Genomic DNA, 16,111 nt, shown 5'->3' with positions numbered 1-16,111 from the left:
TAGCCAGAGAATCTTGAGGTGGGGGAAGTTCCCCACAGAGTCTTGCCCAGTGAGAAAAAAATGCTGGAAGAGCAGTGTCAAAGCAAGGCCCAGTCTCTACAGGGTGGGAACTTATTTTGTGCAAAGGGCCATTTGAATATTTTAACAACATTTATGGGCCACACAAAAACATCATCTGAAAAATTAGCCTGCCAGAGACGTACTGAATTCTGAGTCCTACCTGTGATTTCTTACATCCTAAGAGCCTCCCATGGCTCATGGCTAGACACGCCTCACCCAGGCTAGAGCAAGGACTGACAAGACACTGCTCAAGTTCACACGCATGAGCCAGCATCTGCCGTTCAACACCCTCACTGTGTGTCACAAGACCGGTGGAAACACATCTCAGAGCTTAGGGAAAAGCCCATGGTCTTTGCAAGCTGTGACGAGGAAGGCAGAGCAGGTCCGACAAGGCCTGGATGTAAGCGGAAACAGGCCACCACCTGCAAGTGTCAACCCAAGAATGTTCCACTTCAGCGCAAGTAGAAGTCAAGCAGGTAGTCCCCAGGACAGACAAGGCTATTCTTGGCACAACAGTTGCCTTTTCTGTCCTGGTCACCTCCTAGCCACATGGGCATAACTGTCAGAGTGAGATGTACTTCTCCTGGTGTCCGCACGGGCCAGGGGTGTTCCAGGACCTGGGAGGGTGTGTGACTGCAGGCGTTTCACAAGGATACCAGCTAGGCCAAACTCAACACCACACCCCATGGAGAGCCGCCCAGCAAAAGTGCTAACACAATAACATCTATACAGGAAGAAGGGGCGAGACTTCTATCACTGCTACTTAACAACTGTACAAAGCCAGCTGTGTTTTTGTTTTCTAATTTGAGAGGGAGGGAGGGAAGGGGGTAGGGAGAGGGAGAGGGAGAGCACCATGTGAGTAAGCACACTCTTATCCACTGGTTCAAGTCCCTAAATGCTTGCCATGTTTGGGGCAGGGCTTGGGTAATGCCAAGAGTCAGGAACTCCATCCAGGTCTCCCATGTGGGTGGCAGGGACTCAAGCATTTGAGGCAAAGTCGTTGCCTCCGAGGGTCTACACTGGCAGGAAGGCAGAATCAACAGCCCGCAGAGTGAACTGGATAGAAGCAGAGGACAGCAAGGTCAGAAAGCCTTTGGTTACACTCTGTATTTTTTCTTGCCTATCATGAATTTCTGAAAATCAGTGTCATGTGGGGTCCAGCTTTCTCCTGCAACTACGGACAGTCCAAAAGGAAATGAAAAAGAGATGGAGATTAGAAATGATAAAAGCATTTTTTCCCAATCCCATCTGGCACTGAACTTACATCCTAAGCTGCTTCTCACAATCTTGGTTCTACCATAATGATGAAGCAAATTAAAAACCTGTGTGAACATTAATGTCCACTCCAAAAATGGATAAAATTGCCTATATGCAAAACAAGCAACATCATCATTTCAATCACCGAGAATGAAACCTTACAGGCTCATCTCTGCTTTGGTGCAATCCAGGGATAAAGCTGTGGGTTAGCCGGAAAAGCCCTGGGCCATGAGGTGATGCTAAGCTTGACAGTCTTATCTCCGTCTACATAGGCCACTGGTCTTCTATCACCCCATTAGTCTCAGCTGTCAAACCCAAGAATGTGACCCACTGGATTCTTGAAAAGAACCACATCAGCACTGGTCTGTTAACCCCTCACCCACCCTTCTGGACAAGGTCCCCTCCTCAGATTACAACCAACACCATGTACTGGCATCCTTCTGCAAAGCTTTTGTGCAGGTTCCCCAAGAGTCACATGGGGGACCCAGGTCAGCTAAAACAAGAGGCACCACCACAATTGGAAATGCCAGTAAGGGGCAAAGCCAAAGAACATAAACGAGAAAGGGGGAGCGTGTGGGCAGCACATGCAAACGACACCAAGCATCTTAGGAAAAACCAGCAAGGTATGGGGAAAATGCTTTCAACTGCATGTCAGGAAAACCATGCATTCCTGAAATCCAAGAAGTGGAAAATTCCAGAGTCAGCATTCTGGCGCAGCGATTAAATTGCCACATTTGATGCTGCATTCCATCATCAAACTGGGCACCAGTTTGAGTCCCAGAGGCTCCATTTTGCACCTGTCTCCCTGCTAAAGAGCCTGGGATACAAGATGACCTAATTGCTTGGGACACTGCCCCCTCATAAGCAACCCTAATGGTGTTCTAGTTTCCTGGCTTTATCTGGGTCCAGGGCCCGCCACTGCAGCCATTGAAGAGTGAGCCAGTGAGCCAAAGATTTTTCCGTCTTTTCCCTCCCTATATGATGCTGCCTTTTAAACAAATTAATAAAATCCTTAAAAAACCAAACAAGGGCCCAGCCCGGTACCCTAATGGCTAAATCCTTGCCTTGCATGCACCAGTATCCCATATGGGCGGCACCGGTTCATATTCCGGCTGCTCTACTTCCCTTCGAGCTCCCTGCTTGTGGCCGGGGAAGGAATGAACATGGCCCAGGGTTTTGGCATACTGCATTATGTGGGAAACCCGAAAGAAGCTCATGGGTCCTGGCTCAGCTCAGCTCTGCCTGTTGTGGCCACTTGGGGAGTGAGCCAGAGGATGGAATATCTTTCTGTCTCTCCTCTCCCTAGATCTGACTTCCCAATAAAAATAAATAAATCTTCAAGCAAACAAACTGACAAAAAAAAAAAAAAAAAAAAACCAGAAAGTGAGCTTCAAACGACCGGGAGATGGGAAATAGTGTCTCACACTGCTGCTAGCTAACTGCAGAGGGGCTCAGAAGCCCATTTCATACATTTCTTTTTCCTTTTTTTTTTTTCAGTTATTTAATAGAGCACTTGTTGAAATTTTTTGCTTCTTTTAATTTTACTTTTTATTATCATTTTATGATACAGTTCTATAGGCCCTGAGATTTCCCTTATCTCCTCCTCAATTCCCTCCCCCCTGAGTTTCCCTATATGATTGCTATAGTATAATTCTTCATACACAGTCATATGTCCAGCATTGTGGGCATGGACAATGGCAGAGAGTCCAGCATCCTATTGTCAAGATGTAGTTAACAGTTCCATTAGGAGTCCATCTTTGGAAGTAGAGATGCATACTGCATGGTATCCTCACATCTGGATAGGATAGTCTCCATTACACAGTTACTATACATCCCCTTAAATGAAAAGCCACAAAACAAAATCAGCAACAGGAAGAAAAAAAAGAAATTAACAAGACCATGAAATTAAATAACATGCTACTGAATGACTAACATGTCCCTGAAGAAATGAAAAAGAAAATCAAGAACCTTCTTGAAGAAAATGCTACTGTATGATCTATGAGTCATTGAAAATTTTAGTCAGAAGAAAGTGTTTTGAAGAAATGAAACTAACAAAAAAAGTTTCATAAATTTCTTTCTACAGTGATTTAGAGCACGGCTTAGAACACATCAAGTACCTGGTCCTCCCACTTCCTGCTCCTCTTCCCTCCCTACCTCTGTCCTTACAGTCCCACTCACAGTTCGATGTCAAGACCACAAACAAGGATCCTGCTTGCATTCTGCCAGTCTGGGACTCCTGCCAAGTTCATTCAAGGCACGTGTGTGGCCTAGCAGCCAAGACACCACAGCTGGCACAGGCGTCTCCTTTCAGGGTGCCTGGGCTGCAGTCCCTGATCAGCTCCTGGTTTCGGCCTGCAGCACACACCCTGGGAGGCAGCAGATGACGGGTTAAGTAACTGGGACACTGCCACTCACACTGCAGCCTGGATCCAGCCCCAGCCTTTGTGGGCATTGGGGAAGCGAACCAATGGATGGCAGCTTTTTCTGGCTCTCTCAGTAAACAAAGAAAATTTTATAAAAATAATGTATTCAACGGATGTTAGGTTTTTTTCTGATCATTTCTGGTGAGCCAAATCACCATTTGTATTTGGCATTCATTGGGTTACAGCACTGTGACACGCGGAGTGCCGCACACTACCAGCACGAATTTGTCCTTCTAACTGCTGTGCTGGCGAAGCCTCGAGCATAAATCACGACCAAAGCATGGAACAAACACGTCATTGTGCTGCTTTTTTCTTGCATAAATCTCATCTTCATAACATGTTTGAGATGGCATGTCTGGAATGACATCCCAGAGAAAGCAGCAGCAGGTCATTGTTAAGTCTATTTGTTGTAGAGCACTAACAAGGGAGAGTTAATGCTGCTGCGGTATGGCTGTCACTGACAGGGACAAAATCAGCCCCCAAAAGCTATCACGTGAAAATGGCTGGACCTGGGCCCGGCGGCGTGGCCTAGTGGCTAAAGTCCTCGCCTTGAAAGCCCCGGGATCCCATATGGGCGCCGGTTCTAATCCCGGCAGCTCCACTTCCCATCCAGCTCCCTGCTTGTGGCCTGGGAAAGCAGTTGAGGACGGCCCAAAGGCTTGGGACCCTGCACCCGCATGGGAGACCTGGAGGAGGTTCCAGGTTCCCGGCATCGGATCGGCGCGCACCGGCCTGTTGCGGCTCACTTGGGGAGTGAATCATCAGACGGAAGATCCTCCTCTCTGTCTCTCCTCCTCTCCGTGTATCTGACTGTAATAAAATAAATAAATCTTTAAAAAAAGAAAAGAAAGAAGATGGCTGGACCATGAGTAATCGTACAAGGAAGTGAATCCCCCGATGCGGCGAGACAGAGTGCTCCCCTGCCTCCCGCAGTGCTCTACACAGCTGGGCTACCTCAGAAGGCAAAGCAGAAACAGCACGACAGAAAAACAGGTCCCCATCTCACCCTGCTGGCTCACATTCCAACATCCACAACAGACAGGCTTGGCCAGAAATCCATGCCAATTCCTCACAAGAGTGCCAGGCACCCAGCACGTAGGCCATCATCCATCGCCTCTGTGATACACAGCAGGAAGCTGGATAGGAAATGGAGCAGCTGGGACTCCAACTGGTGCTCATTAACACGGGATGTGGTGAGCCATGCAGCAGTCCAACGAACTATGCCATAATACATCATGCCTGCTCCTGGGGTTAAAGCTAAACACTTTCCTAGTCACCATTTACATAGTGTACACACACACACACACACCTACCTACCTACCTACCTACCTACCTACAGGCTATCTACATGTATATATAATCTATCTAGCTATTTTGAGGCAGAGAGAGTATAAAAGAGCGACAGAGAACCCTCCAAATCCCTGTGACAGCTGGCACTAGGCCAGACTGAAGCTGCGAAGGAACACAATCCAGGTCTCTCTCATGGCTGGCAGGCAGGGAGGCAGCTAACACGTTAGATTCAAGGTCCCTGGCATCTCCCTGCAGCCCTGCCTGTACTTCAGCTCTGCCCAGCCCTCCTCCCACCCAGTCCAGGCTTCCACCCAGCACAGAACTCCAGCACCCACAGTTCTGACACTTACAACCAGTGTTGCAGAAGGACTGAGTTTGGCGGCCAGCTGAGTCCCAGCAATGACCTTCGGATCATTACGTTATCATGATAAAACCACCACGGCTGGCACTCCATGTCCATAACCCACCCAACATGACACTTCTGAGACTAACAAAACAGGCAAGGAAATGAGGGCAAACTCCAGCTCCTCTGACGACTGCATGAAGTCCATACCACCACCCCTTATGCTCCAGAAGCCTCAGGGCCCGAGCCTTGCTGAGAGTGGGCCCCCTGAGTGGCCGGCACCCTTTCCCCAGTGTGTACTTCTGCTGTGCATGGAAATCAACCTGCTTTCCAGGCGACCTTCATCAAGCTGACTCCTGGGATTCCTTCTTGCATCACAAACAAGAACTACTCACACCACAGCAACTTGAGCCATCGGCCGTTAACATGCAGGAATCTGGGACTTGAACCCAGGCATTCCGATAGGGGAACTGGTTAAGCCAGTGTCTTAACTACTTACATTTTAACATACAAGACTACAGCACAAGCTAGTTTCCAGGTAAAGCTTTCACAATCTCCATTCCCTTCAAAACGGCTGCTCACTAATAAGAACTACTACCAGTGGTTGGTTCTGGTGAGCGTAAATTAGGAAACACAGTCTCTAAATATCACCTGATTGTTTTTACACACACATAGAAAGCTTCTTTAAAAAATATTAAGTTTCAATTCACCAGAGACTAGCACTGAAACATTATAATGATGTTCTCAAGTTTTTTAAAAAGCAGTATTTTATTCATTTTATGATCACTCAAAAAGTAAAAATTTTAATCCAAGAATAATTTAAAAACTTGCCTTGTAGTAAGAAAAAAGCACTGCGGTCTTAACAATCTATTCACTTGACCGCTGTCAAGCAAGTTCACGTCTTTGGGTCACACTGGTGGAAGCAGCTGATTTACAGTCAAGGAAAGGTCTCCACCCGCTCCAACAGTCCATGTTTATGAGATTTCAGAGTTCCCAAAAATTTTCCTTAGGTTATTCTGACATGATGGCTATAGCAGTCTGTTCTTGCTCTTTTTTAAGAGTTATTTATTTAAAAAGCAGAGTTGGAGAGAGAGTGAGCGAGTGAGTGAGCATGTGTGTTAACTTTTGCACGTGCTGGGGAACATGCCAAGTGGATATAACAGGGGCTGGGTCATTCTGAAGCCAGGAGCCAAGGGTTTCCTCTAAGTCATCACCTGGGTAACATGGATCCAAGTATGTGGGCCAACTTTCACTGCTTTCCTGGGTGCATTTATAAGAAACTGAACGAGAAGCAGAGCAGCCAGGAGTCAAGCCAGCACTTTGGGCAGCACCTGCAGGCGGCAGCTCCACCTGCCAACCACAGAATGGGCCTTGCAGCCTGGATCTCCCCGAATGGTTACATACCACACAGAACATCTACACAGAAGAACCATAAGCTTGGAGACAAGGAATCTCCTGCCAACTCAACAATCTATACTATCCCTTAGGTGTGACTAGGTGTGTGTGTGCTGGGGGCAGCATCACAGACAACCAACAACACTGAGCGATCTAGGAACTAGAGGCCCTCAGGCAACTAACAGCAAAGGGCAAGGGCCGGCTGGGGACTCAGAGCTAGGAACCCAAGTGGGTAAGCTGGGTTGAGAGGGAGTTCACGAGGTCTGTGAGCAGACACAGCTGGGCTCTTACTGCCCCCAGGACCCCATTCTAGGAGAAACTACTGGAAATAAGATCAAAACAGGACAAGGGGAACAGAAACAAACGGAATAGAAGATGTGCACACATGTAGGTCCAGCAACAAAGTCCAGGAGCCCGAAAACAGGCTCCCACCTTCCAGATGACAAGGGAGCAGCAGAAGGCTGTTTTCCAGAACGGTGCAACACATACTAACAACAACAACAATCAGAGAGAGACTGGACGGGATGAAGTCAAGTTACCCTTGTGACAGGATCTTCTACAGTGAAGGGGTGGTGAAGAAACCCTACACTTGATCTTAGCCAAAAGGCTGAGATGCAATAGGGTGGTGAAAAAACCCTAATGTTAAGCATATAGTTTATAAAAAAATATCCTGAAATTTAAAAAAGAAACATATGAAGCAATAAGGAAACCTGAGAAGAATCAGAACGAGTAAGGCTATATGGGCCTGTGTAGTGGTGCAGCCAAGCTGTCTGCTGTAACACTAACACTCCACGTGAAGACTGACTAGTCTTGGCTGCTCCACTTTCACTCCAGCTCCGTTATCACACCTGGAAAAGCAGCAGACGCCGGCATTCCTACGGAACAAGCTGGATCTATTTCTGGTTCTTAGCTCTGGCCCAACGAGGGTTGTTGCAGCGACTCGGGGTTGAACTGGAGTATAGAAAATCTGCCTTCCTCTCTCTGACATACTAATAAATAAATATATTTAAAATACTAAGACTTACTATGGCAAAATTCTTAGAATGAATGAATCAGCAATTGAATGGAACATCTGTCATGAGTTTAAAAATTTATTTATTTGGAATATTTGGAAGGCAGAGCACTAGAGAGGGAAAGAAACAGAGAAAAACATACCTTCCACCCACTGGCTCAGTCCACAAACAGCTGCAGAGGTCAGCTTAGGTCTGGTACACGCTGAGGCCATAAGCCAGGACCTCTGCCCTGGCTTTCCACCTGGGTGGCAGGGTCAAGCACTCGGGTCATCGCCTACTGCCCTCACTCCCTCTCAGGCATCTCACACAGAGTTGGGTGAGAAACACAGCAGCTAGGACTCAAATCAGCACTAAGAGATGGGATGGTGTGTGGCAAGTAGCAGCTGAACTCACAGGGTCACAACACTAGCCCCTGGAAACAATCTCCCATAACTTCGGAGTTTCAGTGTGAAACAAAGCAGAAATAGATAAAATACAGAAAGAAAAGCACTCAGTAGTCTGAATCTAAACTGGAAGTAAGAATTCCTAAGGAACAGGGTTCAGTCCGGTAGCCTAGTGGCTAAAAAGTCCTTGCCTTGCATGCTCCGGGATCCTACGTGGGTGCCAGCTTGTATCCTGGCAGCTCCATTTCCTACCCAGTCCCTGCTTGTGGCAGCTGAGGACGGCCCAAAGTCTTGGGACCCTGCACCATTATGGGAAACCTGGAAGAAGCTCCTGGTTCCTGGCTTCAGATCAGCTCAGCTCCAGCTGTTGTGGCTGCTTGGGGAGTGAGCCAGCGGAAGGAAGATTTTCTGTCTCTCCTTCTCTCTGTAAATCTGATTTTCCAATAAAAATAAATAAATTTTTATTAGAAAAAAAACCTGTAAAAAACAAAGTCTTATTTTTCATCTTTTTTTAATGCTTATTTTTAATTTTGAACTTTGTGGTACAATTCTGTACAGTTTAGGATTTACCCTCCCCTAAATTCCTATCCCCCAAAGTCTTAAATTTTATGTGACAACATTTTGAAATGTGGAAAAACTGAAAAGATGAATTCATTTTGTTGCATAAAAATCTTGAAATTCATTCTTCACAGTTTTTTCACAACCCACATTTCCATGAGCTTTGTCAAGACTTTCTCATATATGGTTAATTTTTACATCCTTTTTAGGAAAAAAATATTTGCTTGAAAGGCAGAGTAGCAGAGAGAGCACATGTCCACCTGTTGGTTAATCCCAGAAGCTTGCAAGAGCTAGTCTGGGGACACAAGTACTTGGCTGCACAGCAGGTGCCTAGCAGGAAGCTGGATCCAGAGTGCAAAGCCACTGGGACATGGCGCAGAGCAAGAGTGGATGCAGGCAGGTTCAAGCCGTGGCATTCCCCACTCGGCAACGACACCTATTCCTATCCAATTTCTCCACAAACTTTATTAAGCATTCTTATACGCAGATTAAGTTGCAAATACATGTATATACACATACAAAGTATATATTTAATTTAAAAATCTACAAAAGAAGCCTCAAAACAAACAAAACAAAAACTCCCAGAAGCAATAAGAACCCGTAGCATGCATGCAGACAACAGTGCTGAACACCCTTCCTGCTGACAAAAACTGTCTAATTCCAGATCTGCAGCAAGGAACACACCACGGGAGCCTAGAGCAACTTCTAGACTTGCATGCTAAGACCAGGAAGCACCCTGAGCAGGCACCAGCCAGACAGTACAATCTGGGCTTTTACACGGAAAATAATTACAGTGCATTCAAATCCAAATGCAAACATATTCAAACGCACAAACTGGCAAGAATATTTTAAAAGTAAAGAAGCACACTCAGAGGATCATGGGAAACCAATTCATTATCTTGAAAAATGTTAAAATGAACAGAAAGATCGAATTACACCAGGGCTTGACCACCTAGATGATGGAGAAGGCCCTAGACAAGTGTCCTAAGGAATAACTGACAGGCAACAGAACTCAGCTACCAAGACGTTCTAAGTTCTCATGAAGCAACGAATCTAGACACAAACCATCGACAGCTGCCAACTTCTCAGAAATGCAAATAACCCAGCAACATGCGCCTCTGGAGAAAAAACAGGCAAACACCCTTTGCAGGTTCAGCTGTCCATCTGTAGGAAGTACGGGTGAGCCTGGCTTCTCTGAGCCCTGAGCATGCACTCAGAGCATGGAAACTCCAGTCTGACAGAGAAAGCAAAAAAGCAAACAAAGGGTGCAGGGAAACTACATAGGTTAAAAGATTTGAAGGAATTGCCATTTTTTCAAATGGACAAAACTAAACTCTACTTTCAGGGTTAACAAACAGAACTGATAAACTGTAAAGAAACACATGTAATACCACTATACAAGTCATCCCAGGCTTATCTTTGTGGGAGGCCATGAGTGGAAATGGGGGCGGGCTTCCAGAGCGACAGGGAAGCCTGTTTCTTGACTTGGGCAGTGGTTCTGGGGGGGTCTGAGGGACTGGGGTCTGTGCTGCCGCGCCCCCAATCCATGTTGAAGAGGAAACCCTCAATGTGGTGGCTTTGGGAGGTGATTCCCCCTCTTGATAGCGGGCCCTTTTCAGAACAGACAGTAGCACAGAGGAGGGAGCTGCCTGCAGACTGGGAGCAGCGTTGTTAGACAAATCATGCGCAAGAAATGCTTGGGAAATCTCCCGGTTCTCAGAGCTCAGTCGAGCGGACCAAACACTTTCTCATTAGACTCTGATTTGTTTGGTAGGAATTTGCTTCATGTTAAAACCAGAAACCTCACTTACACACACGCTTCTCCAACCCTTACCTGTGCCTTGGCCAATTTCTTTTCCAGAAGGTCCCGCTCCCGTTCTGTCTGCTGCAGACGCTTATTAAGCTCCGCTATATCTCCCTTCAGGGACGCCAGGGCGGCCAAATGGAGCTGTGGCAAGAGAGAGAACACAGGTTAGCGGTCTCAGTGAACACAAGCACCTTGGCATTCTCTCCTGAAGTTAGCACAACCACCTGAAAAACACGCCATTCAAAAGAGACCTGGGCAAAGTTTCTAAAAGATGTATCTATGTGGTTATGTATTTGAAAGGCAGAAAGAGCGAGAGGAATTGTGAAAAACAGAGTGTGGGGAGAGAGGACGTGAGAATGGCGGTGGGGGAGACTTCCATCTGTGGATTTATTCCCCAGATGCCCCGGAAAGCCAGGAGGAGCCTGGTACTCCAGCCAGGCTCCCCAAGAGGGTTGGGCTGATACAAGTCCCTGAGCCATCCTGGGTTGCCTTCTCAAGACCTCAGCAGGGAGCGGGAGAGGAAGAGGAATAGCCAGGACTCAAACTGGCACCTGACGAGGGATGCAGGCATCCCAAGCAGTGTGTCACCTGCTGTGCCGAGACATCTGCTCCCAGAAGGTGCTATTCATCTCAGGGAACAGTGGACACAAGTCACAGGTGCTAAGGGACTGGAAATGGATTTAACCCCTAAAAGGCAAATCTACCAAAGCAATCAAAATTGTGCATGCATCTATATGTACAGCACATTTATAACCATTTTTGGAATCCTTTGGTCATATCTTTGTAAAAATTCGTGTGTGTTTGTGTTTGGAGGTTCACACCTTGGACACACACAATGGCCAGCACTGGGCCAGTCCGAAGGGAAGAGCTGGGAATCCAATTCAGGCCTCTCGGCCTCTCACTCTACTACCTGAGCCATCCCCTCTGCCTCTCAGGTCTGCATTGGAACAAAGCTGCATTTAGAAGCCAGAACCAGATATCAAGCCCAAGTGTACCAATAAACAACACCACGGGGCACCGTGCTTCCTTCCTCCCCAGATGCCAGACCACTCTGAAGAGAGCTCTTGCACGGGCACCTTCGTGTATCCCTGGTTAGTGGTGCTTCCCCAAGCAACAACACCAGCAGCCACGCAGGGCCTGGCACGCACTCCTCAGCACCTTACTGGATCTGTCTCAGCATACCACAGTGCTGTGACCTGAGGTGGGGATGGGCTGGAGGAGGTTAGGGTCTCCAGTGGGCTGAGGGATGAATGGTTCTCCCATGGACTACAGCTGGCAAGGGGTGTCCAGGGCTCAACACAGGCTGTCAACCTCTAAATGCGCCATCCTATTTGCCTTTCTGGAACGGGGCCAGCTGTCTGAGTAGCACTGTCTTCAGGACATCCAATGCTCCAAAGCCATGGTCAAGACTGGGTGATCCAGCAATAGTCTCCAACCAGGCCCAGGAGCAAGGGTACACCTCTAGATGTACCACTGGTTGCCAGGGTCCTCCTCAATGATGACAATGACTTCTCTCTCTTAATGGGACTGCCTGCCCTTACAACCCCGTGTTTGTGATGCTTCCACTATGGCAAGGAGTAGTGCCAACTTTGCTCACCCAGTGACCTCTGCACTAAAGTGGAGGAACAACTTACTGAGCACACTGGCCTGGCTGATTCTGTACTGTGTGCTTCATTCACTTTCCCCCACTCCTGGCAGGTCTGAGTCCTGCAGAACCTTGGCAGCTCCGAGCCTCAACACAACCTCTGGGAGCAGTCTGAGAACTGCAGGTGACTATCTAGTGACAACATGGTCCTCCTGCTAACAGCTGCAGCTGCTGAGCGCTCACTGGCCCCAACATTGGGGCCAGCATAGCACTAGGTAGGCCCTGCTTTAAACTGCACAGCAGTGCTGCAGAGAGATGTTAGGAGCCCTCCCACAGATTGAAAGATCAAGGGACAAGGGCACAGAGAGTCGACTGCACGGAGTCATGCGTGGAGTCATGCTCTAACATTCTCAGCTGTCCACCTTCCTGGCACTCTCAGCTCAGCCTCCACTGCCCCTGGTCTCTCGCTGCCTGTGCATGTGGAGTGCCAGTGAGGTATCTACAGGGGTACCTGGGCACTTGGGGAGTAGCAGGGTCAGGATCTCCAAGGGTGTGATATCTGGTAGAAGTGGGAAGGGTGGCAATGACGGAGCTTCGCCCTTGGCTCTGGATGAGTTCGGGTGACTCTCTGATCTTTCTGTGCCTTTCACAGCCTCTGCAGACACCTCTGGTTTTAAACTAGGAGGCATGCACAATCAGAACACTTGCTCACCTGCCAGTCCAAGGGTGCTTGCACACTTTTTCCCCCACTGGTCCCAGAAAGGACCTGCTCAATCTTAGCTGCTCAAGGAAGCTTCATACACAGAGTTGAGGAGCACAAATCTTTCTCCCAGAAGTGGAGAGAATGTTCAGAACCACGCACATGGAAATGTCTGCTCGCATCCGCTCCCCGTGAAGCAAGGAAGCTGAGGCCCAGAGAACCAAGATTCCTCCACTGCACATGTCCCACCCTGTCTGGCCAGAGGCTTCCTCCTCTCCCACATGGCAGCCAAGAGCTGGTGGACAGAAGGAGTGCTGTCCCAGCTGTCCCTGGAGACACAAGTATGTGAGGATGCTCACCTTCCCCTCCAAGAGGCTCCACATGCTGATGCTCTCAGAAATGTAAGGAACAAAATCTCAAAAACAAACAAAAAACCAGGTAGCATTCCTGGCCAGGTGGACACAAGGTAGGCCTGTTTTCTGCCTTCCAGAACTACAATGGTTCTATTTACTGCAGGGTTTCGCCCAGAGGCACTTGCTGTGCAACTTGAAAGTCCACCTCAGCCCCAGCAGAGATGAGTTTGTGCACTGGCTTTGTGCTGCCTCCAATCAACCAACGAAGCAGCAGCCTTGCTTTCACTGCACCTCCTGAATGCAACAAGAGCTCAATGCCCGAGTCCCTCCATAAGCCAGAGCTAAAATTTACTTGTTACAGAACAGCACTGCAGAGGGTCCTTCCAGGAGGCAACACTAAAATACCACTACATACAAAAAATGAAACAAACAACAACAAAAACAAAAACAAAGCCAGAGCCCACCCCATCCAGCCTGTGAGAGCAGGTCCCGCCCTGTCATCCAAGGAGTCACTTGGAACTGCTCCTTGCCTCTCTCCCAGTGAGGCAATGGTGCCCAGATAGGGGCAGTCTCAAAGCCTGACCACCAGCTCTTTTTTTTTTTTTTTTTTTTTTTTAGGATTTATATATTTTTGTTGCAAAGTCATATACAGAGAGGAGGAGAGACAGAGAGGAAGATCATCCATACAATGATTGACTCCCCAAGTGAGTGCAACGACCGGTGCTGTGCTAATCCGGAGCCAGGAGCCAGGAGCCCCCTCCAGGTCTCCCACGCAGGTGCAGGGTCCCAAGGCAGGGAGCTGGATGGGAAGCAGGGCTGCCGGAACCAGAACCGGTGCCCACATGGGATCCCGGTGCGTTCAAGGCGAGGACTTTAGCCACTAGACCACTGCACGGTGTCCTGACCACCAGCTTTCAAGGTCCACGAACCCTCCTTGTTACTGCAGTAAGTGCTGAACACCAGTTCATTGCTACACTGGGCTTTTCCTCAGTTCATCACACAACACTATGAGATGGATAGGACTCCTATTCCCAATTTCAAGGGATTCGAATTGAGGCTTGGAGCCCAAGTAATTCTTCAAACCAGGAAGTGGCAACACCAGAAAGCAAGCCCAGGTTTGTCCACCCCCAGAGTTGGGTTCCTGAGTAGGCAGTGGTGCGTCACAGAACCTCCGAGGTCCTTCCAAACGCCCTGCAGACTGTGGAGAAGAGGTCTGAGACACAGGCTTGCTTCCTTAAGTGGGGAAAGCAGAACTGCAAAGTCAGCATGGACATAAAGGCAACTGCTCCTGAAACGCACAACATCGGAAGAGATTACTTGGCTGGTCTGGATCTTTCAAGGCATCAGTGACAACCCCACCAACAGCCACTGCCCCACACTAGGAGGGAAAGGTGACGGAAAACATTGTAGTGTGGGTTAAAAGAAAGCCCTGAAAAACAAATGCAACCAAAACAACATATGCAGGGAAAGCTTACCTCAGTGGTTTTCAAAAACTAAAAACCTTAACAAACACTTCATGTAGATCTTTCAAGTTCATTATGCCGACTTATAACACAATAATAGTTATTAAGTCACAGTATCTTCCACTAAAAAAAGAAAACCTTATTTGTTGTGTGCTGCCATCGTGTTTACATGAGAAACCAAACTAGGTGGTTATACAAGGAATTACAGAGAGAAGCACAGACAAGAACAAAGACACTGCAATAAACAGGCTTCAAGGTGAGTTTCAGCTTAATGACACATCAGGAAGGAGACGAAGATGTAACAATTAAATCCAGCTAATCAGAGATCATGAATATTTCACTGCACACTAAACACTGATGTGGTCCCCGAGGCAGAAACTCCCAGAGAGAATTACATGGGACATGAGTAAGAGTTCCCTGACAAGGCCTGTAGTGCTCATCAATTTTAATATTGATCCAATTTAGTAGGTAACGAATTCCCCATTCTAGGGAAACCAAGTGCCTTTAACGGTGAAACAGTCAATAAATTCAGATCAGCAAAGGCCCAGGGCTATTGTCACAGCAATGACTCACGCGCTTTGGAAGGACCCTGCTTTCTACTGGCCTGAGGACACTGTTTTTCCTTCAGGAAAGCAAGCAAAGCTTCTAGATTCGATGGCATGTGTTGTATGTGGACACAAATATGCATATGGACCTCACATACAACTCAAGACATGGGGCTGGTAGGTAAAGTCACTTCTGACCTAGCACCCTGTTAAAGTGCCTGGGAAAGCAGCAGAGGACAGCCTAAGCGCTTGGCCCTGCACCCACGTGGGAGACCTGGAAGAAGCTCGGAGATCTTGGCATCAGTCTGGCCTACCCAGAATGGCTGTGGCCATCTGAAGAGTGGATGAGAGATCTCTTCCTCTCAGTAAGATGCTGGACTCTATGCATGGTACATGCTTGCAATGAATGAATCATGACTGGATTTGAACTGCAGTACTGCAACAAGGTGGAGGAGTCCACCATGGGGGGAGGACACGGGAGGGGTGGGGGAATCCCAGAGCCTATGAAACTGTGTCACAAAATGAAATAAGATACATAAAAAAAGATCTCTTCCTCTCTTTGTAGCTCTGATGTTCAAAATAAACACATCTTTTAAAAAAAAGATTTATCTTTATTTGAAAGGCAGATTTATAGAGAAGGAGAGACAAAGATCTTCCATCCACTGGTTCACTCCCCCAAATGCCCACAATGGCTGGAGCTGAGCCGATCCAAAGCCAGGAGCCAGGAGCCAGGAGCTTCCTCTGGGTCTCCCACGAGGGAACAAGACCCCAAGGATTGGGCTGTCCTCTACTGCTTTCCTAGGCCATAAGCAGGGAGTTGGGTTGGAAGTGGAGCAGCTGAGACATGAATCAGTGCCCGTATAGGATGCCTGTGCTTGCAAAGTGAAGATTTAGCCATTGAGCCATCACACCAGGTCCAAAAATAAATAAATCTTA

The 16,111-nt window shown here is 47.7% G+C and overlaps 1 protein-coding gene across 1 annotated transcript in view; it reads right to left on the bottom strand.

Moving 5' to 3' along the window:
• Window positions 1-16,111, bottom strand: part of MCC (MCC regulator of WNT signaling pathway) — a 207,440-nt gene that overhangs the window by 52,768 nt on the left and 138,561 nt on the right. Inside the window, exon 2 of the mRNA XM_058677491.1 lies at window positions 10,557-10,670. Coding sequence (XP_058533474.1) covers window positions 10,557-10,670 — 114 coding nt within the window. The remainder of the gene's footprint in view (window positions 1-10,556; window positions 10,671-16,111) is intronic.

Source organism: Ochotona princeps, chromosome 19 (assembly GCF_030435755.1).
Source record: "Ochotona princeps isolate mOchPri1 chromosome 19, mOchPri1.hap1, whole genome shotgun sequence".
NCBI lineage: Eukaryota > Metazoa > Chordata > Mammalia > Lagomorpha > Ochotonidae > Ochotona > Ochotona princeps.
The sequence above is the reverse complement of the archived record's forward strand: the minus strand, read 5'-3'. Positions and strand labels throughout refer to the sequence as shown.